General features: G+C 43.2%; 1 protein-coding gene across 1 annotated transcript in view; it reads left to right on the top strand.

Moving 5' to 3' along the window:
• LOC101989579 (metalloreductase STEAP4) overlaps window positions 1-11,870 on the top strand; it is a 19,826-nt gene extending 7,956 nt beyond the window's left edge. Inside the window, exons 2-5 of the mRNA XM_005358296.2 lie at window positions 6,989-7,446; window positions 8,043-8,570; window positions 9,975-10,139; window positions 11,417-11,870. Coding sequence (XP_005358353.1) covers window positions 6,991-7,446; window positions 8,043-8,570; window positions 9,975-10,139; window positions 11,417-11,680 — 1,413 coding nt within the window. The 5' untranslated portion in view covers window positions 6,989-6,990 and the 3' untranslated portion in view covers window positions 11,681-11,870. The remainder of the gene's footprint in view (window positions 1-6,988; window positions 7,447-8,042; window positions 8,571-9,974; window positions 10,140-11,416) is intronic.
• Window positions 11,871-21,257: the final 9,387 nt, after the last annotated feature.

Raw genomic sequence — 21,257 nt, 5'->3', positions numbered from 1 at the left:
TGTGTGTGTGTGTGTGTGTGTGTGTGTGTGTGTATGTGTGTGTGTGTGTGTCCAGGAGGAACAGTGTCTGAGGAATTCAGGTGTTTAAAGCATGATTTCAGAACCTGAAGCTAAATTCTCAATGGAGGAAGACAGAGTGGCTCTAGAGATGGATTCAGCTGCATGACTACCTAGCTGCTATGCTTTCCTATGTATGATTTGCTGTTAAGGAACTCCGTGGGAGACTTGAGGTTTTCTGAGTATCGGTAATAACTCTGTAAGATTTCCTTGACAGATGAGACAGAGAAAAGCTACCTGTGATCTGATGCCAAGTCTTGAGCCTGGCACTCTTTGACTCTGTCCCTTGTGAGGCTTACACACTCAGGCCTCAGTCTGCCTTGGTTTCTCGTAAAGAGAGGAAATCCAGTTTTCAGCCAAGACTATGGAGAAGGCTTGAGGACTGATCAGAAAGAGTCTGGTCATCCAGGTTTTGTGCAAACTTTCCCCTACTTGAATGTGCAGCTGGGGCTCAGAACCACTCGATTTTAGAACACTTTATAGAAGTACACGTTTCCACAGCCCTTAATGATCCCATGATGTCTTTAATGATGAAAGAAAGTCAGGAAAGTGTGGTGGGAAGAAAGATACCCGTATATGCCCCGCCTCCACCCACACTCCTCCAAGCCCCCTTTTGATAGAGGTCTCTCCGCTGGCCTTAGCCCAGCATTCCACTTCCTGAAGCTGATGAAAGTGGTCTCTTTAGTTTTGCTTTTTATCGCCTCCAAACTTTTTCATATGAAACTTAGTTTTGCATTTTTAGTTTGCATACATATGTGACATTGGGTTAGCTAATAAATAAACTGACCTCAGTGGTGCGTGTAAATAACAGGGTGAGTCTTTACGTAGGAATTGTCTTTGGATTCTTCAGAACTAAAGACGTCTAGTTTTCTTTCTCCCCTCCGCAGCCCTGGGGTTGCAAGCACGTGCCACACCTTTAACTTGAGCGCTAGCTCAGTGTTGAATTTAGGTCTTCAAGCTTACACTGAGCAAGCACTTTGTCAATTGAGTTATCTTCCCAGCCCAATCAATTAATATTTTAATGCAGCCTATATTTTTTCTCCCAAAATTTCAATTAATTTGTGTTACAAATTTGAATTTTTAAAACATTAAAATTTTTTTAAAAGTATAAGCACTTAAAAGAAATGTTTGTGTATATACAAGATTATTCTACAAATTACATGGATAAAGGAATTATACTAGCTATAATAGTTTTAAAGAATATAGCAGAAAGAACCACTCTATCAAATATATATGCATGCATATATTTATAGCTATCAGCTATCAGTATTGTATGGTATAGACAAAGGAACAGATACACACACACACACACACACACACACACATCAGTAGAGCAGAATAGAGACCCCAGAAAATGAGCCACACCGACATGGACTATTTATTGATTTTTAGCAAAGGTACAAAAGCAATTAATAGAATAGGATAGTATCTCAACAAATGATAAATATGCATATAGTTAACTTACATAGGACACACATGCACGTACACTGACCTAAGCCTTAAACTTTGTAAAAAAGCTAAAAATAGATCATAGACTTAACTTTTATACTTTTAGAAATTTATCTAGAACCTAAACTTCAGGAAGGTCTTTTAGATATCAACAGAATAATCTACAACATAAAAGAATCAAAAGTTGATGTCATTAAATTTAAAAACTTTTTTTATTATTCGTCTCTCGTACAATAAATCCTGATCAGTTTCCCCTCCATCCACTCCTTTTAGCGCCCTCCCCACACCCACTTTTCCTCCTCCCCCAGATTCACTCCTCCTCCGTTTCCCTTCAGAAAAGAGCAACTCTCCCAGAGATATGAACCGAACATGACATAACAACTTACAAGAAGACGAGGCACAAACCCTCCTATCAAGGCTGAATGAGGGATCCCAGTGGGAAGAAAAGATTCGCAAGGGCACGCAAAAGAAAGGCACCCCTCACACACTCCCTGTTAGGAGCCCCACAAGAACACCAAGCCACACAGCACAGCATATATGCCGAGGACCTTTCAGAGTCCCATACAGGCTCTGCAATTGTCCCTTCAGCTTCTGTGAGACTTAGTTATTCTGTAGACGCTGTTCTCGTGCTCCCCAGCTCTTCCGCCTGCTCTTCCACGCGGTTCCGGGGAAGCTCCACCTAAAGTTTGGCTGTGGACCTCTGCATCCACTCTGACAGTATCTAGGTGAAGCCTCTCTGATGATGGGCTGGGCTTTTTTCTAGGCCAGCCTGAATTAGAGTAAAACTTTATTTCTGGGGAGGGAGGGATGGATGGAGAAGAGGATGGAGGGAAGGAGGGAGAGAGAAGTGACAAAAGACATGAAGCAATGTCTTACTGAGGGTGACATGCAAATGGTAAGTAAGTACCTAATAAGGTGTTCAGTGCCCTCAACCATTAGGAAAATGCTAATTAAAACCACATTGAAATGACAAAGTGGCCAAAATGAAAAATACCGGAACTCATAAGCCGCCAAGTAGGACTGTAGGGTGGCTGTGTGGCCACACTGGACAAGAGTTACGCGGTTCCATATAAAACTGGGTATGAACGTGCCAAGTGCCTCAGTAATTGCACCGGGGTGCATTGTTCCAAACAAATGTAAAGTTACTGTCATACCAAAACTTGTACACGAGTGTTCATTGCAGTGGCCCAAGCTGTAGATGGCTGAAAGGTCCGGCATCAGACGAAGGTAACTCTAGGACTGGGACTGTAACTCGGTGGTAGAGCCGTGCTTGGCCCGTGCAAGCTCTGGATTTGGCCTCCCAAAGCATTTGTTTCAGTGAAGTTGCGTTCACCTCTGCTGCGGAATGCTACTCAGAAATAAGGAGGCAAAGCTGAGAAAACCTGGGTGAATCTCAGGTTTCATGCCGAGTGAAAAACAAGGCAAGGAAGAAAGCCATTACTTGTGTATGTAGTGTGTGCGGGTTAGTTCCGTGGTGGCCTCAGAAAGACAGCTATGGAGAGCGACTTAGTGGCTTCCAAACTGGAGCCCTCTGGACAGAGACGGGAGTGGCTATGAAGAGAAATGGCAGACAGGGATGCCAGGTGCTGGAACTGTCCTTATCGGCTTCAGCCCCCACCCCCACTCCCAGCAATTCTCATTTTCACAGGAGACCTCATCTCTACACGCCTGGGTGGAATGCTGAGACGGGGGCATCAGGGGCAGGATTCTTCTCCTCAAGACAACTGTCTCTGAGACCATCAAAGTCACCTTTGCCATTTGGCCACTGCTTCATTGTGCGTTAATCCCTAACCTAAGTAAACACTCCCGTGGAATCACTTTGCATTCCGTGTTTCCCCCACACACCCCACAACCACCCCGTGTTCCGTGTGTGTCGTCGTTCAGCGACATACACACACACACATACACACACACACACCATCGTACGCTCCAGGCACCCTCCTCCACGCACCACTGAACCGCACTTCAGTCAAGGAACCTCTCTGGAAGGTGTTTCCATAGGAAGTTAACCAGCCCTGGAGGTTTTCAAAGTTAGGAGACTCCTTCCTGTTCCTTTGACGCTGTGTAATGCCCACAGGGCTGAGGGCAAGAGAATCTGGCTGCTTTAATTCTTTAACTCATTTTACCTTCGGTAAATGCTCTTACTGTTTGCTTGCTTTCTTACTATTTCCTGTTTTCCTCCATTTTGTATCTAAAAGTAGAGTGGGAAATTTTGGGAAACTCTGAGCAAGAATCCTTACCGCCTTCATGAACTCATGCTTGCATGCAGTTATTTTGATGCACAAACGTGCGGTCGCCCTGTTTGTACAACACTTACTGTAAGAGATGCCCTATGTATACATGCTATTTCTATGAACACCTATAATTAGAATATTTTTTCCAAGAGCTAAGAATTAAAGTGCTCCAAAGAATTGCTAACTTCTTCCACATTATTGACTTCACTGTTCCAATCATGGTAACTGTTAGGGATATTTCCCAAAAATAATCCCAGTCAAGCCAAATCAGACCAGATTAAAAGATATCCAGGTTTAAATAGACACCTGCACCCTGGGTGCCCCAGGCGAGGGCAACAGGAAGTCTCCAACGCTACCATCAGAGATGAAAAGGGAAAACCACGGATCCCTTGACCCTCCTAGGGGAGGGGTCACGGTTTGAGGGGCACAGGGGAAGAACTTCCAAAGATGGATGCCAGAGGCTGGGATTACAGTAACTTTAAGTCTGATAATATTTTTCATTAAAAAATCATACTATCGTGGCTTATCTTGCTAGCGGAGTCATAATAAAGGGTTGAGGGCCGATGGGTTATTAGAAACCTGATTCTGGGGAGCTGGAGAGGACAGAGGGCATGGTCTGGGAACACAGGAAAGACGGCACAAGAGGGAATTAGATCAACCCCAGCCGTGGATAATGAGTGCTCTTCTCTGGAGCCTTGTGAGAAGCTGAAGAAATGCGTCAGATGCAGTGCTGAAGAAAGACAGAGGCCACAGAGGCCGGCTCCCTGTTGGTCTGTGGTGCCCGTGGGCTGTTTATGTCTGAATGCTGGACAGTTGCAGTGATCTAACAGAAGCCCGTGACAAGAATCTCTGCCCAAAGACTAGAAACAGGACCCGGAGGGCTTAAAGTGAGGCTCGTGGTGTGGCCACAAAGTGTCAACCGTAGAGTTTCTGTAACTTCCTCAAGTATTAAGGAAGTGCTCCAGGCATATAAAAACCACACTGCCTCTTACTGGGTCAAGTTTTTACATCTGCAATTTGCCCAGTGACAAATCTAAAGTTTTAAAAATAAAAACAAATTTTAATAGTTGGAATAACAGCCCAAGGATGTTACCTTAAACTGCAAGATATGTCCTAAGAGAATACTAAGTTAAAATATGAAAAAAATATAAATAAGATAAATTCATACTTCATTCATTTCTACATCTGTGTTTTGATAAATTTATGTGGCATAAAACCATTTCATACAGGATTTTATTTAAAAAAAAATAGTGGATAGAGTGGGCACATCCTGTCTCTAATTCAGATTATCTTTATACACTTAAAATAATCGGTTATGAAAGCATGGTTAATGCTCAAGTTATATCCTTTAGATAGATAGTAATTAAAGACTAGTGGCTTATATCCCTTTGATAATAAATCGATTAAATAACCTGCTAGAGATAAGCAGGGTTTTGAGCATTTGTGTCTCAAGCACTGTTTTAAGATAAACAAATTAGTCTAAGCCTCAGTTTCACTTAATCAGATACTGTCTCTCATCTCAAAGATGATGAAGCTGAGTCTGAATAACTTGCCGAGGCCATGTTGCTAGTAAGAGTTCTTGCAAAGTGGTCTGGGATCTCAGTCTGTAATGAGCATATCTTAAAAGCATAAGGACCTGAATTGGATCCCCAGACCCATGTAAAAATGCTAATCATAGAGGGTTTTTACTATCTCAGCATGTGGGGAGTGAATTGAAATGGGTTCTAGATTCATTGGCCAGCCATCCTAAGCTTGCTTAGCTTCAGGTCCATGAGACCCTGTTTCAAAGGAGGTAGATAGCCTTCCCTGATGATAATACCCAAAGTTGTCCTTGAGTTTTACACACACACACACAAAGTTAACCCAGAAACTAGTGCCATATAATCAATATTTTCATTTTCACAGAATTTTACAGAAAGTTAGAACACATTATTTTGGTGGTCAAATGGTCCAAATCACCTGGAATCACTGTTTGTAGCAACCTGTGAGAATATTGCTATAAAGAAGTTAGTCTCTCTGACTGGCAAATTCACCAGTTCTGTAGTTACTGCATATAGCAATCCGATGTGAGAGCAAAACCATTAGAATAAAGTAGTGGGGGGAAGGAAGAGAACGGTGGTCAGTCTGGTGACACACAAAGCAGGTGTACAGAACAGAATGTTTGGCATTCCGGTGGCTTAAAGATTTGAGCTACAAAAAATATAGCCATTAACTGATTAGTGGCTGGCCAAATTTGCTGTATACTAGCTTGCATTTATGGCTACAAAGAACTTTTCAAAGACCAGCGTACCTCCATATGAAGAGTGTTGCTCAGACAGTTTCCCACATGTGCCCTGCTTGTTCCCGCTGAGCGCATCTGCAAGTGGTCTGAAGAAATCAGTGTGTTGGTTGTTCACATTTTCTGGGATGGTGCAGTAAAGTCCTGTATCCCCCACCCCCTCGACTCCTGTCTGAGTGCAAAGATCTGCATTTTCTGTGTGTTCTACAATTGCACAACTTCAGACAAGCCCAGCCAATATAACAGTACTTTGTCATGAGCCAAACAGAAAGGGAAATTTTCCAAACTTCCCTTTAAAAAAAAATGGTGCAACCTTTATATATGTTTCATGATTGATGTGCAAGATACAGTGACTGATCACTGGTTTTATTTGCTGCACATCAGACTCAACTGAGTTTTGCTGTGACCCCACTTGAATAAATGAAGCATTGTCTTTAGGGAGCACCCTCTCTACTGACTTCTCTCTCCCTTGCTTATCTCTTTAATGATCCCCCTTTTTCTGCACACTGCCTGGAACACAGGGAGAACCCTGCTCCTTCTGACTCTCACGTTCCACCTGCTCATGCTTAACAAATATTTGCTCACTGTCTAGCCCTAGGAAGACAGCATTTCTCGCCATAGAAAATAAATCACTGAAAATCAGAAGCCCCCCCGACCTGCCCCCCAAAAAGCCTCTAGATTAGCTAAAAGTTTCAATAAAAATTGAGAAAAATTTTGAGAAAAGTTGTCCTGAAAAAAAGTCATACTATGCTCACAAAGACTTTAGAGGAACCTAGATTATTGTGTGAAGTTGTAGAAATATCAGTACTGCACACTGACTGTTGCTGGCTTCACAGCAAGATGCTCAGCTGTTTTTTTTTAAATATTGCACATTTTTCTGTTAATATCTTGAGGTGTCTCTATTACAAGCTGATGATCTGTAAGCTCCTTTGTATTTCTACGCCTCGAATTCCCTTTGCTTGTTTTTCAGTAATGGAGACGATGGGTGCAGACGCACTCCCTCTGACCGTGAATTCCTCAGAAAAGCGAGAAAGTGTCTGCGTTTTTGGAACAGGCGATTTTGGAAAATCCTTGGGATTTAAAATGCTTCAGTGTGGTTATGCTGTTGTTTTTGGAAGTCGAAACCCCCAGGTGTCCAGCCTTCTGCCCAGAGGAGCAGAGGTCTTGAGCTACTCCGAGGGAGCATCAAAGTCTGACGTCATAATCCTGGCCATGCGCAGAGAACATTACGACTGCCTCGCAGAACTGGCTGACCACCTCAGTGGAAAAATATTGGTAGACGTCAGCAACAACCGAAAGATCAATCAGTATCCAGAATCGAATGCTGAGTACCTGGCGCAGTTGGTTCCAGGAGCCCGTGTGGTCAAGGCGTTCAATACCATCTCAGCCTGGGCTCTCCAGTCAGGAACACTGGATGCAAGTCGGCAGGTAAGGTTAAATGAACTCACATTCAGCCTTTCGAAGGTGAATTTTTATATAGGTACTTATCTGAATAAAACTCCAAAATAAAATCCCCAGTAAATATTTCATGTTCTAGTATGTGCTAAGGACAACTTCCGTGGGTTTGACTGAGAAGTGCCGTCCACTGTGGTTCATGTGCGCCTCAACTCTTATTAATAGCTTGATGGATCCAAATGAAGTCCGAATCTGGGGTCATCCTGCCCATACTAAAAACTAACAGCTGGCTGGCTCTTCTTCCACTTGTGTGAGACTGGCTCCATTTATGCCGCTGAGATTAGCCGCCATCATAAATGATGTAGCACCCACACGCCGAAGAAAGATGAGACTCCTCAGGCTCCAGTGAACTGATCCTACAGCAAAGCTGTGTGCCTAAAATGACCTTCAACAAAAAGCATGACCTTTCACCTCCCAGCACACACATGCAGCTCAAAACATCATCTTGCTAGATTCCATATCTCTGTTTTGAGAGTACTAGTATACTATTTTTCTATATAATATTCATATAAAGTTTAATGACAATTATTAAATAAAAAATAATTATGGAATTAATTATTTTAACTCAGGTGTTTGTCTGCGGGGATGATAGCAAAGCCAAGCAGAGAGTGATGGACATTGCCCGTACCCTTGGACTCACTCCGTTGGATCAAGGATCTCTTGTGGCAGCCAAGGAAATTGAGAACTACCCTCTGAAACTATTCCCAATGTGGAGGCTTCCTTTCTACATGTCCTCTGTGCTGTGTGTCTTCTTCTTCGTGTACTGTGTTATAAGAGAAGTGATATACCCCTACGTGAATGGGAAGACAGACTCTACGTTTCGCCTGGCTGTGTCCATCCCGAACCGTGTGTTTCCCGTAACAGCGCTGACCCTGCTCGCTTTGGTGTACCTCCCTGGTGTTCTCGCGGCCGTTCTGCAGCTCTACCGAGGCACAAAGTACCGTCGATTCCCAAACTGGCTTGATCATTGGATGCTTTGCAGAAAGCAGCTGGGCTTGGTAGCACTGGGATTTGCCTTTCTTCATGCCATCTACACTCTTGTGATTCCTATTCGGTACTACGTACGCTGGAGACTGAGAAACGGAACCATTACACAGGTAGGTTTCTTCTCTGTATTTCTCTACTCCTTAAAGCAAATTGCAGCCTTGCTGTAGCACAACCCGCTTCACAACTGCAGAGTATGGCTCCCCAAAGTTTGCTCTTTATCTTTAGGGGTTTTGGGGGGTTGTTTGTTTGTTTTGTTTGTGACAGTTTATAGTTTAGGGCTGGTTGGCCTCAAGTTCATGGTTTTCCTGCCTCCACCTGCAAAGTTCTGGGATTAGAGGCATGAATTGTAACACCCACCCAATATCTTCATTTTTTTTTAAAGTATCAAAAATCAGAAACATTATCCCTGGGCTTGTAAATTAATCCACTTGTGATCACATAGAACTACTGAGAATAAAACTTAGATTCCAGACTCACTTGGCCCTAGATCTGTGATCCTGGGCTCACAGAGACACTGACCAACTGGCAGGTTTGGGACTCAAGAGTTCCTTTGGGTAAGAGTCAATAAGGACAAACTCTTAGGTTTCAAGCTTCTGGTTTTATGTAGATTTCTTTTTGAAGTCTAAATCACTGTCTACTAGGTATGGAGTCTGCCCAAACATGTGCTACAGAAGCACAAACAATCTCACAAAAGGGTGCTTAGAAGTCCATCCATGCTTGGCTTGTAAGAGGCTGTCCTTAGTTAGCCAGAAAACTAAACAATTCCGAAAAAAAAATTCAAATACTATCGTATGAATGCTCAAAAATAAAACAACTCTAGTCTTTCGGCATTTACAGCACTACAAGTCTGGTTTAGAAATGAACAGTCTCGGTATATCTCATTATAGTCTCAAAGGCTATTAGTCAGTAACCCACCAACACTGTGTCCATGAGTATATCCTCACACATTCCCTAACAAACGCAGGGAAGCTTCTTGAGTAAGGATCACACTACACAGCCTGATTCCCCCACACTGTGATGTGAAAGATTTAATGCTGTATTTTGACATAATCATTATGAAAGACCCAAACTCTGTGTGTGTCTGTGTATAACAGAGAGAGAGAGAGAGAGAGAGAGAGAGAGAGAGAGAGAGAGAGAGAGAGAGAGACTAAATAGAATTTAAAAATGAAATTTTGATGTGATTATTTGAGAACACTGTGCTTTGTTTGAGAAACACAAAGTCATGTGCTGAAGAAGGCTAACATATATGCTGACTTCATTTTAAGATCTGTAGGGTAAATTAAAACTCCCTATGTGACTCCTAGAAACAAGAATTGTAACAAAATCGCAGAAGAACCAATTACCTTTTCTGCTCAAGACATTCAAGTGTATTTTTCTAAAACTGTTCCTAAGCAATCTGTAATGAACGATACACAATTTGCTTTGGACAAGTAACGTGTAGAGGTGTGGTTCAGCACCCCAGAAAGAATGAGCTGCAGAGAGAATCCATGTTCATTGTTTGTAACTTTTCATAGGCCCTGGCTAATAAAGACAGCCCGTTTAGTACCTCTGCAGCCTGGATTAGTGATTCCTACTTGGCGCTGGGAATCCTGGGATTTTTTCTGTTTCTTCTCTTGGGAATCACTTCCTTGCCATCGGTGAGCAACATGGTCAACTGGAGAGAGTTCAGGTTTGTCCAGGTAAGTGCTTCCAATTTCAGTGTCCGAGTATTGCAAAATGAGTACAGCGTTTTGCTAGTAGTGTTGCAAAGCGCTATCCTGCCTGATGTTTCACTTGGCTCCCTTACTTCCCAGGCAGCTCATTAACTGTTCGCTGCAGAGGATGAATTGGGACCCTGACAGGCACACTCCAGAAGGGTTTAATTTTCTGCTCAGGACATCTTGCCAAGATTCCTCACTGCCCCCAGAGTAGCCACTGAGAGTATAGAGTGAAAAAACTCAAAAAGCTATTAACTAGCCTGTGGAGGCACCAGGCAGAAGGAGGAAAAGAACCCAAAGACAAATTTCCACCTTCTGAATTCAACTGTGCATTCGGGACATACTGATAAGAAAGGGTAGATTTACCGTCATGCTTAAACTTCCACGATATTTGATAAGTATCATCACCTTAGACTTATTCCTGGTCGGTATGAGAGAAATTCATTTTTTCTACATACCCGCCACCAGACAACCTCATCAAAGGCCGGAACTGTCCTGGAGACCAATGATCCTCACAGTGCCTGCCTCACCCAAAGGGTCCGCAGAAGCATCGGCTAGGGAACTCGTTGGGCCACGCCCCCAGGCACCACCCAAGCTGAGCGACCAGAAGCTCCGAAGGTGGAGCCCAGCTGTTGGCTTGAAAAGGCCCTCCAGATAACTCCCACACATGCTCAACCATGCGCCAGTGTAATAAAAACAAACCATTAGCAAGTGAAATTAGATTTGGTTATCAAATCCTGCAGTTTCTCCTAGAGGCCAAACAAGGACAAATTCAAAGAATTCAGACAGAAAAGACAAACTAAGAATTCCAAAACCACAATTTAGCATTCTTCTTCCAGTGATAGAAATCGGCTAGCAGCTGGCTTTGACCAGTAACAGAGAAGAACATAGAACTTGTGGAAGCCATTTGTTTCTGATCTCCGGATAAGATGATCAATAAAGAAATTTTCCTCTGTTGATCAAAACAGCGTGTTATGTTCCTAATCTAAAAGAGTTTATTCTTAGGACCTGTTTTTTTAATCAAGCCAGGAGAAGATAAAGCTAGCATGTCATCAATAAACAAGTCTTTTTATATTTTTGATGAAATAGTTATCATCCTAAAAAATGTTATAGTTCTTTTCTAGACCCAGCGGTGTCCTAAGTATTATAATAGTATCTATCATGTGTTTGTGGTCATTGCCAAGTAGACTTCATTGCGTGGAACACTTCCCTTTACGATGTGGAGGACTTAACACCCATGTTTTTGTTTTTGTTTTTAGTCCAAACTGGGTTATCTGACCCTGGTCCTGTGCACAGCCCACACTTTGGTGTACGGTGGGAAGAGATTCCTCAGCCCTGGGATTCTGAGGTGGAACCTTCCATCAGCCTATATTTTAGCCCTCATCATCCCGTGCACGGTTCTGGTGATGAAGTTCATCCTCGTACTACCGTGCATAGACAAGACCTTGACGCGCATCCGCCAAGGCTGGGAAAGGAACTCACAACCCTCAAAATCAGCACTGAACGGAAAACCAGATATTTAGAAGAAAGTTGAATTTGTGGAAATTTCTGAACTAGTATAGTGAATGTTTAGAGAATCAATGTCCAGTTAAGAAAGCATTATCTCTTGTCATGGTCGCAGGTTTATCCTCACTAAAGGAAATGTTGCCTGACTTTGAAAGACTAACGTAGGAAGCAAGCTCCCACTGCCTCTCCTCACGTAATGACTCACTGAAGGCCTCCCTCACTTCCCTTTCCAGGAACCCTGGGGCGGCCACTGGGATTAGGTTCACTGTTGAAACGTTGTAGTTATGGGCAACATGCATGATGTAATGTTTTGCAAAATGCTGGAAGACTTTATGCAACTTCCTTCTTTAAGTCAAGGGCTGAGGTAAGAGAGAAAAAAAAAGGAACACTGCCAGTCATCCTAGAGGTGTTGCTTGACACACCTAAAGAAGAGCCTTGGAGGGGCTGGAAAGATGGCTCAGTGGTTAAGAGCACTGCCTGCTCTTCCAAAGGTCCTGAGTTCAATTCCTAGCAACCACATGGTGGCTCACAACCATCTGTAGTGAGACCTGGTGCCCTCTTCTGGACTGTAGGAATACATGCAGACAGAATACTGAGAATACTGTATACATAATAAATAATTTTTTTAAAAAAAGAGGACTGGATGAAGTAGAGGAAAGGAGGGTTGGGTTTGCTTGTTTGTTGTGAGGGTGGTGATCTTAAGTATTGTCATACTGACCTGAGGTATTTTTGGTTTGGGTGTAGTGCTGAGGATGAAACCTAGGGTTTTATGAATACAAAGCAAATGCTATGTTACTGAGCCACACCCCAGGCCTGCCATACTGAATATGTAGTCATATGTCCCCTTGACTTTGTTTTTAACAATATGGATACTTACTATCAGGAAATATTTTATAACTCAACAAAAATATCTCAATTTTTTTAAAGTACCCATTCCTTGGATGTATGGAAATCTATGCAATTGTCACAACACTCCTTGTCTACAAGGAATGGGTTGAGGAAAGTCTGGATAAGAATAGCTCTTGTAGACCTAGTTCTAGGACAGGCTCCAAAACCACAGAGAAACCCTGTCTCGAAAAAAAAAAAAAAAAAAAAAAAAAAAAAAAAAAAAGAATAGAGAGACCCATTGGATTTTTCAATGTACAATAAGCAAGGGAAGGGCTGATAATGGCTTTGCACAAACTGTCAGAGAAGCCAGATTTTTAGCTTGTAAGCTAAACAGATACTATGACTTTTCACTGTGCTGATTGTTATTATTTAGAGATTGTGGTGTGCTTTATTTCTAAATACTGCTCAATTTAAGCACCTGTGAAATTAATTTCTAGTATAAAGATATAGCGCCCCAAATCCATCTTTGTTATAATTTTGAGGGGTGAAGTTTTAAAGAAATTATCTGAAAAGCATGGCTGAGAAAATTGTGGAACGCTGGGAAGAGCCGCAGCGGAAGGGAGGTAGCCAGCTCTGGCTTCCTGCGTGGATAGTGCCTTTCCCAAGGTGACCTTTAGCAGGCTTAGCATCCTAGCTCTAGCCTGGAGCTAAAAGGAGATTTTTGCACAGTCTTCCCACGTGTCCCTGAAATAACTGAAAGGCACTGGGTTTGACATTTTTCTGCCTAATCTATAAAGGCTGTTTATTTTTCATTTTTTTTTGGCTTTTATTATCACATATCATACATGATATCATATATTGCTCACAATCCAGGGTTTTTATATAAAGCTTATATTATATAAAATGAGCATTTCTTTTACTATTGCTGTGATAGAATATGTAGGCTATATCCAGTTTTTGCTAAAATGACAATAGAGGTAATGTCTTTGTACTAACAATATATTTCTATATTTTTAATTATTTTCTTTGAATATTTTCTAAGTGTTAATAGCATAACATTAAAGAATATTTTATAAAATTTTCTGTATTGTCAGTTTCTAATGTGACTCTCTCAATCCCCTTGACACACCATTACAGAGCCGAGATTTTACTTCAATTTGTGTTTTCTTCGAAACAGTTAAAAAGATTTGAAGGATGTGTTCCTGCAAATTACCTTTGATGAGCCCATGCAAGCATGCCAAGAACTGGACAACTCTGGGCAGAGCCAGGGTATAGGGGACAGACTGTGGAACATCAGTGTAGATGGAAGGAAACACAGCCAATCCCCCACGATGCACACAACAGCCAGTTGTGCCCGGGCCCATCATAACACTGACTGAAACGAAATCACCATTAGTTTGGTCTAGGGAGGCGTTTGGAGTCAACCATGTTCCCATTTCAGTAAGGGCTGTAAAATAATAAAATAAAATAGAAAACACCACACCTAAGCAAAGTACACGTAGAGAAAATGTACTGAGTTCTCTGGACTCTATTGGAGATGATCTATCTCGGTACTTAGTACACGCAGTCTTTGAGGCTGAAATCAGAGAGCCCCAGGGCTTTGGCTCAATAGTTGCCTGACTTTTGGGGCATGACCACAAAGGTTCTGTGGGCCAACAGAAAGAAGCCATTGCTCCTCTCTCTAGCCCTCCCTCCTTCCCAGCCATCCCATCCCCAACAGCTCAAAAGGAACAAAGCTGGCCTTGCCAACAGGTGGGAAGAATGAACTTAGGTCAGATGGCAATGCGTATTTTGAGTGAACTGTATTTCTTTTTTTCTTTATTTTTATTTTATTTTATATATATATATAGAGAGAGAGATTTTAGTATTGTTTTGATTTTATTGTAACTGTGCTCTGGTTCTTCTTATTTATTCTATGTGTCTTTTATATCACCTATCTTGATCCCATTCATTTCCCAACCCTTCACATCTGCCCTCTGTGCTAACCTCCCCCCACCAAATAAAACAAAATTTATGAGAAAAAAAAGAAAAACAAAAGGGGAAAAATTAAAATCCTGTCTTGGAAGGTGAAATGTGACCCATTGAGTCATGCTTGAAATCCCTTTGTTTGTGTATCTTTATTTGCAAGTGTTTGTTGCAAAAAAAACACACACAAACAAACAAAAAAAAACATTGGTCTGGTTTGAGGCCTCTGGTTTCTTCTTCACCATTGATGCTGGGCCCTCACTAAGACTCTGCTTGCACTTGCGTAGCCTGTTGCAACTCTGTTGCCCTGGTTGTGGAGATCCTACAGCTTTGGGTTGGTGGATCAGGTCCCTTCACATGCTCCAGCAGATCATAGATGGGGTGGATATTGGGGTGGGCCAAGTCCTCACCCTGGTTCTGGGCCTGGGCTTCTACCAGGACTTTTCTACGTAGAGACCTTACACTGAGATGTGTATTGACTGCAGCTGTAGTCTCAGCACTTGGGAAGTAGAGGCAGGAGGATCAGGAACCCAGTCAATCCGGGAGAACATGGATAGAACCCTTGGAGGAAGCAAAAGGGGAAGTCTTCTCTTTTAGAGCGCGTAGGACGGAGACAAATGAATTAATTCTTCGTTATCACGCTAGAGTGAAGGACAGATGTGAGATTCTCACAGACAGGCACACAATCTCCCTTCGGAAAGACTAAGTCCATCCGGGTCACAGCATTGCCTCGCTGTTCATAAAGAGAAGAGGGTGAGTTCAAGGTCATCTTAGCCTGCGCGTCACCTTGTCTTAAAAAAAAAAAAGCCAAAGTAAATAAATAAAAGAAAAATTACACCAAGCTGCTTTTCTGCTGCAGTGCTCCCTGTATTCCAGAAAAAAAATTTATTCAAATTCATTGACACTTATATGCTTTTATATGCTTATTTTATGTCATTCAGAGAAATGACGATTGTCATAGATATGTAATCATTAGACATTAAAAAAAATTTTTAGTTTTATTTAATTCTGATTTTGACTCGTTAGCATCTCAATGAATATAACTGAAAGATTTTGAACTACAGTACTTACAGCTTCTGGGACTAAAAATCCCTGCCTTCTAGGATGAGGTAAAGGACAGGCAGGCATGGGTTTGAAGCTGATGTGCGGATCTGCCGCCCCGCGCAGCTCCTTTCAGCATCCCATAGGAGAGCCACTGCAGTAACCAGGGGGGCCACAGTAACCAGGGGCGCCACTGTAACCAGGGGAGCCTCTGTAACCAGGGGCGCCACAGTAACCAGGGGCACTGACCGGCTAGCTCAGAGGAAGATGATTTCATCCTTGCCTGGACTTCTGTGAGAATTAGAAAAAGATGTTTTCTTCTCCAGGCAGATGCCGCCAGACCAGGGCTAATGACTTGACAAGCGGACTTCACATTGGATTCAGACTGCATGACCCCACATTGAATGCCTTGAACAGTGGACAACCGGGGCTTTCCGAACTGACAGGAAATGGCTCGGGAGCCTGTGGTAAACGAGAAACAATTGCGGCAGCCCCAAGCTGAAACCCGTTTATTACCATTAGAAATTTATCACGAGCTCTTACTACGTCTACTGCTCAGGAAATCACAAGAGAAAAGGGATTGTGATCCACGTGTGTGGCACCTTGAGCCTCTTGAGCTTAAAAGATTCCAGACGTCACGTGAAAGCCAGAGAGGGTGGAGGTCAAAATGCTGCTTTCAAGGTCATGGTTTTTAATCTCTTGGCACAGCCACAGTCCCCTAGTCAATACACACATTTGCCCGCATAAATCTTTATAGGATCCTATTCTAATTTCCAATAAAGAAGATTACATTCTGGGGGGGGGGGGGACCTCCATACTTCTAAGTATTTGTTTGGTAGAATTTAGGAAAAGAGAGTAAGTTACTAACCTTTTCCTTGCCTCTCCTCCAGCTCAAACCGAGATCCTAAACTATCAGACAAGACCCAAATAAGCCAGGAGGGGGCTCCTTGGAGAGATTACCTAGGGGGTTGGACAGAGAGTGTGGAGAAGCAGGAAGGCAGCCAAGACTGAAATATCCGGTACTATTTCCTGCTCCAAGGGAACCTTGCAAGCTGTGTGATCTTTTTCACATAGCATTGCAAGCAAATCCTGTATTTTGGCATGTATTTTCTTATTAAGTCCATATAACGATTCCATGAAATTAATCATGGATGCATTCACACAGCTTGCGAGGGGCAGAGCTCCTTCATGAACCCGGACCCAGGGTAGTACTCTCTCAACATCGAGCTGACCTCCCAAATCTTCTCGAAAATCCACAAGTTAGGCTGCAGACCCTAGCAACTATGTTCTGAAATGTCGTGGGTTGGGGTTTTATCTTACTACAGTTTTACTTATTCATTTGGGGAAGTAAACACCTGACAGGTGAGGGTGGAGGGCAGAGGACAATTTGCAAGACTTGATTTTCTCCTTCTGTCCTGTGTGTCTAGGGGATTGAACTCAGGTCCTTGGGCTTGGTGGCAAGGGCTTTACCTACTGAGCCATGTCCCAGGCCCCTGAAATGTTTTTTAAGATCTGAAGCCCACTGAGATTTTAGGCGTTCCTAACTGTGTCATTGCCAAGTTTTCTTTTGTGACTTTCAAGACATCCTACCAGGTTTCAGTAGGAACTGCAAGTGTTTCCCGGTAACGCAGCCACCATCTTGATTCCCACTACAACTCCATCTGTAGATTTCCCGAACTCCACAAGGGGCTTGGAGCAGCAGGAGATGGAGGAGCCACTAAGGACCAGGCTCCTTTCTCCTGGGGTCTGAAGGCAGAATCTTCCCCACCCCTTCACCCCTCACCCCTGCCTCCCCGTGTCCATTATTTCCCTGTGCCTTGTGCTGAATGATCCTATTTGTTCTTGAGACTTAGTGACCTATGCAGGAAATTTAATATTTTAATACTTGATAAGGAAATTTAGTGTTAATAGTGGGAGAGGGAGTGACTCCCTAGAACCTATGAAGTTCAGCCTCTTGGTTTGTTCAGACGAAGGGCTATTTACTGTGTCGAGGACGTCAGAACTTGAACAACCAGAACCACACTTTCCCCCGCGCTTTTGAGAGTATGATGAGGTTTTGAAAGAAGAAGCGGGTGCATGGGGCTTCCGTTACACTAATCTCTTCTTCCATGCTGGTAAGATACACAGTGAAAAAAAGCACAAGACACTGTCTGCACCTGGTCGTTAAGGCAGAGCAGTAGACTCTGCCGGGTCGAAGGATCATCCGCCGTGCAGACGTAAACCTCTGCGGAGTACTGAAGCGCCACCAGAAGGAAATGGCTGTGCCCTGTCTGTGCCCCTTGGGCCATTACTAGAAAACTCTCATTTGTAGCTAACCAAAGTTTTCCTATTTGTTCTTCTCTCCATTTTCCTCGGTGCCTCTGTTTAAGTTAAGAGAAAGCAGTATTTTTTTTTTTTTGCCTTGTTTTTCCCCAGATCTCACAGACTGATATATCTGTAAAACAAAAACCTCCCACACTTAAATACTATGGCAACATCAAATGTCCATACAAAGTTCCAAGCCCTTTCTGTCTTTACCGCAGTAACAATCACTGCACAAAGCTGCGCCATCTGCAAGAAGGTGCCCAGAGGGGGTCCAACCCGGCTCACTTCACCAGGAAGTCTCTACTGAGACACAGGCTTGGTGAATATGGTTTATTCTGGAAGTGAAATCATCAAGTGTTGGGAAGAGAACACAAAAGAGACAGAGCAGTGAAGGAATACGGTTTCAAGCTGGTCACTCCGGTCAGCCACTGGTGGAGCCCAGTTCCGCCAGGAAACTCGGAGATGGAGTCAGATTGTAACCCACAGCTGCCTCCACAGAGGAGAGAACAAAATGGTTTTTCGTCTACCAAATCCTGGCTCATCACTGAGCGAGAAAAGCTTCCAGAGCCTTAACTTTCCAGGACCCCTAAACTTCTCTCTGTACTCACGGTACAAACCGTGGTCAGGAGAGACAGCCAAAAGCAAGCTCTTCCAGGTTCTACTCACGTATTCAAACCGTAGAGGCCAGCGGTTTCCACCCGGAAAGAAGCTGGTATTGGCCTAACACCCCAAATTTCATCTTCCAGTAAAGAACGGTGGAGGTGGGAATGAGATCCAAGGAGGAACCAGTGTTCTGACTCTTTCGGGATGCCTAAAGACAGAAATTGAGTATACCACGCTGCCCACCATACAGAGGATCAGAACTACAGAGGAGTGCACACTACATGTTGAGGGTGGGGATCTTCATCCCGATACCCTGATCTTGGCTATGCAAACTAGAACACCCTGGTGGAGAGAAACTGGACAACATACTTGGAAATAAAAAATACACAGTAAGTTTTGACCCCAGAGACCATCTCCCAAGAATTTATCACACAGATACTCTTGCAAGTTTAGAGAGAAAAACACCCTTTGCTGCTTCCATGAATGGAACCACTGTAAGTAAAATGTAGAACAGGGCCAGCAATCCAAACTTTTTCTGTGGGTCTAGCTAAGTAAACTACAGTGATTTGTTTTTAACCAAACAGGACTCAAAATAGCTATCTGAGACAAACGAGAGGTCTTTTAAATAATATTTTTCATATATATTCATACACACACACACATACATATGAAGATCCATTCAGTGTGGTTGGTATCATTCCATGGGCTGGAGTCCTGGGTAGATAAAAATAAGAAAACAAGCTAAGTACCAGTTTTACCCTTCTCTGCTTCCAGACTCAAACACATGGGACCAGCTCTGGCTCCCATGTCTTCCCCACAGTGATGGAAACAGTACTTATAAACTGTGACCCAAACGAAGCCATTCTTTCTTTAAGTTGCTTTCACCAGTATTCTGTAACAGAAGCAAGACAAAGAACTAATACATAAATCTTTATTTAGCCCAAGGGTATAAACTAAAGTAACAGTGAGGTATGGTGTTGTTTGAACCCACTTTCCTTCCTTGTTTCCTTCCTGCCTGCCTTCTTTCTTTCTTTTTTGTTTTATTGTGTTGTGTTGTGCTTTGTTTTGCTGTTGTTGTTTTTCCTTTTATTGAAAATAAATTCTTATCTCATACAATACAATCCCTTCCTCTTTTCCAACCAGTTACCTCCCGCCCTTCCAGATACACTTCCTTGTAGGCGTAAGTCACAAACAATGCCACAGCAGTTTGGAATTATGATTAATAGGGTATTATTTATTTAAAGGGGAAAAAACTTACAGATCACCGTCAGCCCTCTGTACAACCAGGAAGGGAGTCTAGTCGCCAGCCGAGCAGGAAGTGAAGAGAGCGAGAGAAGGAAGTGGCCGCTTTTTTAAAGGGAGAGAGACCACACCCCAATGGGCTGGTATCTCAGCGGCTATAGGCTGGAGGAGCAGAAGGACCTCCCGCAACACTTCCTGTTTTGTCATTAGAAAAGAACAGGTTTCTACCAGGTGGTGGTGACGTACACCTTTAATCCCAACACTTAAGGGGCAAAGCCAGGTGGATCTCTCTAAGTTCAAGGCCAGCCTTGTCTACAAGAGCTAGTTCCAGAACAGACTCCAAAACAACAAAGCAACACAGAGAAGAAACCCTGTCACAAGAAAAGAAAGAAAGAAAGAAAGAAAGAAAGAAAGAAAGAAAGAAAGGAAGGAAGGAAGGAAGGAAGAAAGAAAGAAAGAAAGAAAGAAAGAAAGAAAGAAGCAGGCTTCCAAGAGACAACAACCAACTGTGGGGGAAAAAAAACCATAATAAGATGAAACAAAACTTGAAGTTGGACATGGCAACCCAACAGGAGAAAAAGAGTCCCAAGAGCAGGCACAAGAGTCAGAGACTCACTTGTTCTCACAGTCAGGAGTCCCATGAAAACACTAAGCTGATAGCTATAGTGTATGTGCAGAGGGCTTGGTATAGAATCCTGTACACCCCGGACTTGCTGCTTCAGTCTGTGAGCTCACACGCACCTTGCTAGCTGACTCAGAGGGCCTTGCTCTCCGGGTGTCCTCCATCCCCTCTGGCTCTTCCAATCTTCCTGTCTCCTCTTGCATGGAATTCCCTATCTCTGAGGGGAGCAATTTAATGCAGACTTCTATTTAGAGCTGTCTGTGTGTAATGTTGGCATCCACTGCAGGAGGAAGCCTCTCTGGTGTGACCGGATAAGGCACTGATCTATGTGTGCAGCAGAATATTATGAGGAGTGCACATACTGATACCAGTCGTGTTTTCTTTCACCCTAGGTCTCTGGGCTATCAAATCTCTGGTTCTTGGTAAAAATATCAAGTGTGGGTTCCCTCTTGTGGAACAGGCCTTAAGTTAAATCAGATACTGCTTGGCCACTCCCACGAGTTCTGTGCCACCATTGCCCTAGAATATTTGGCAGATAGAACAGACTGTAGGCCAAAGGTTTTGTGGCTTGGTTGGTTCTACAGTTCTTTTTCAGTAGCCTCCAGAGGACCTTCCCTCACCAAAGAGACTAGAACATCAGGCTGAACACTCCCCTTAAGCACCAGGTCAACTTCTCCGTTTTCAATTAGCTGTATTGTTGTCATCCTCCCCAATGGAGCCCCTGCTGTCAGTGTGTGGACAACAACCCATTCATTGTCTTAGTAACAGCTGAACTGTTGGGGGATGCTCACAGGACACCCCCCCAGACCAAAAACTCAATTAAATGCTACTGGAAGCCTCCCATGGTGACAGAAGATGGCCAGTTCCGACTCCCATTACTAGGAGTCTTCATTAGGATCACCTTCATAGATTCCAGGAAGTTTCCAGTCACTGAGTTTACACACACACACACACACACACACACACACACGCACGCACACACACACACA

The sequence above is a fragment of the Microtus ochrogaster genome, chromosome 26, assembly GCF_000317375.1.
Source record: "Microtus ochrogaster isolate Prairie Vole_2 chromosome 26, MicOch1.0, whole genome shotgun sequence".
In the NCBI taxonomy this organism is placed as follows: domain Eukaryota; kingdom Metazoa; phylum Chordata; class Mammalia; order Rodentia; family Cricetidae; genus Microtus; species Microtus ochrogaster.
This window is presented reverse-complemented; position numbering and strand designations above follow the sequence as displayed.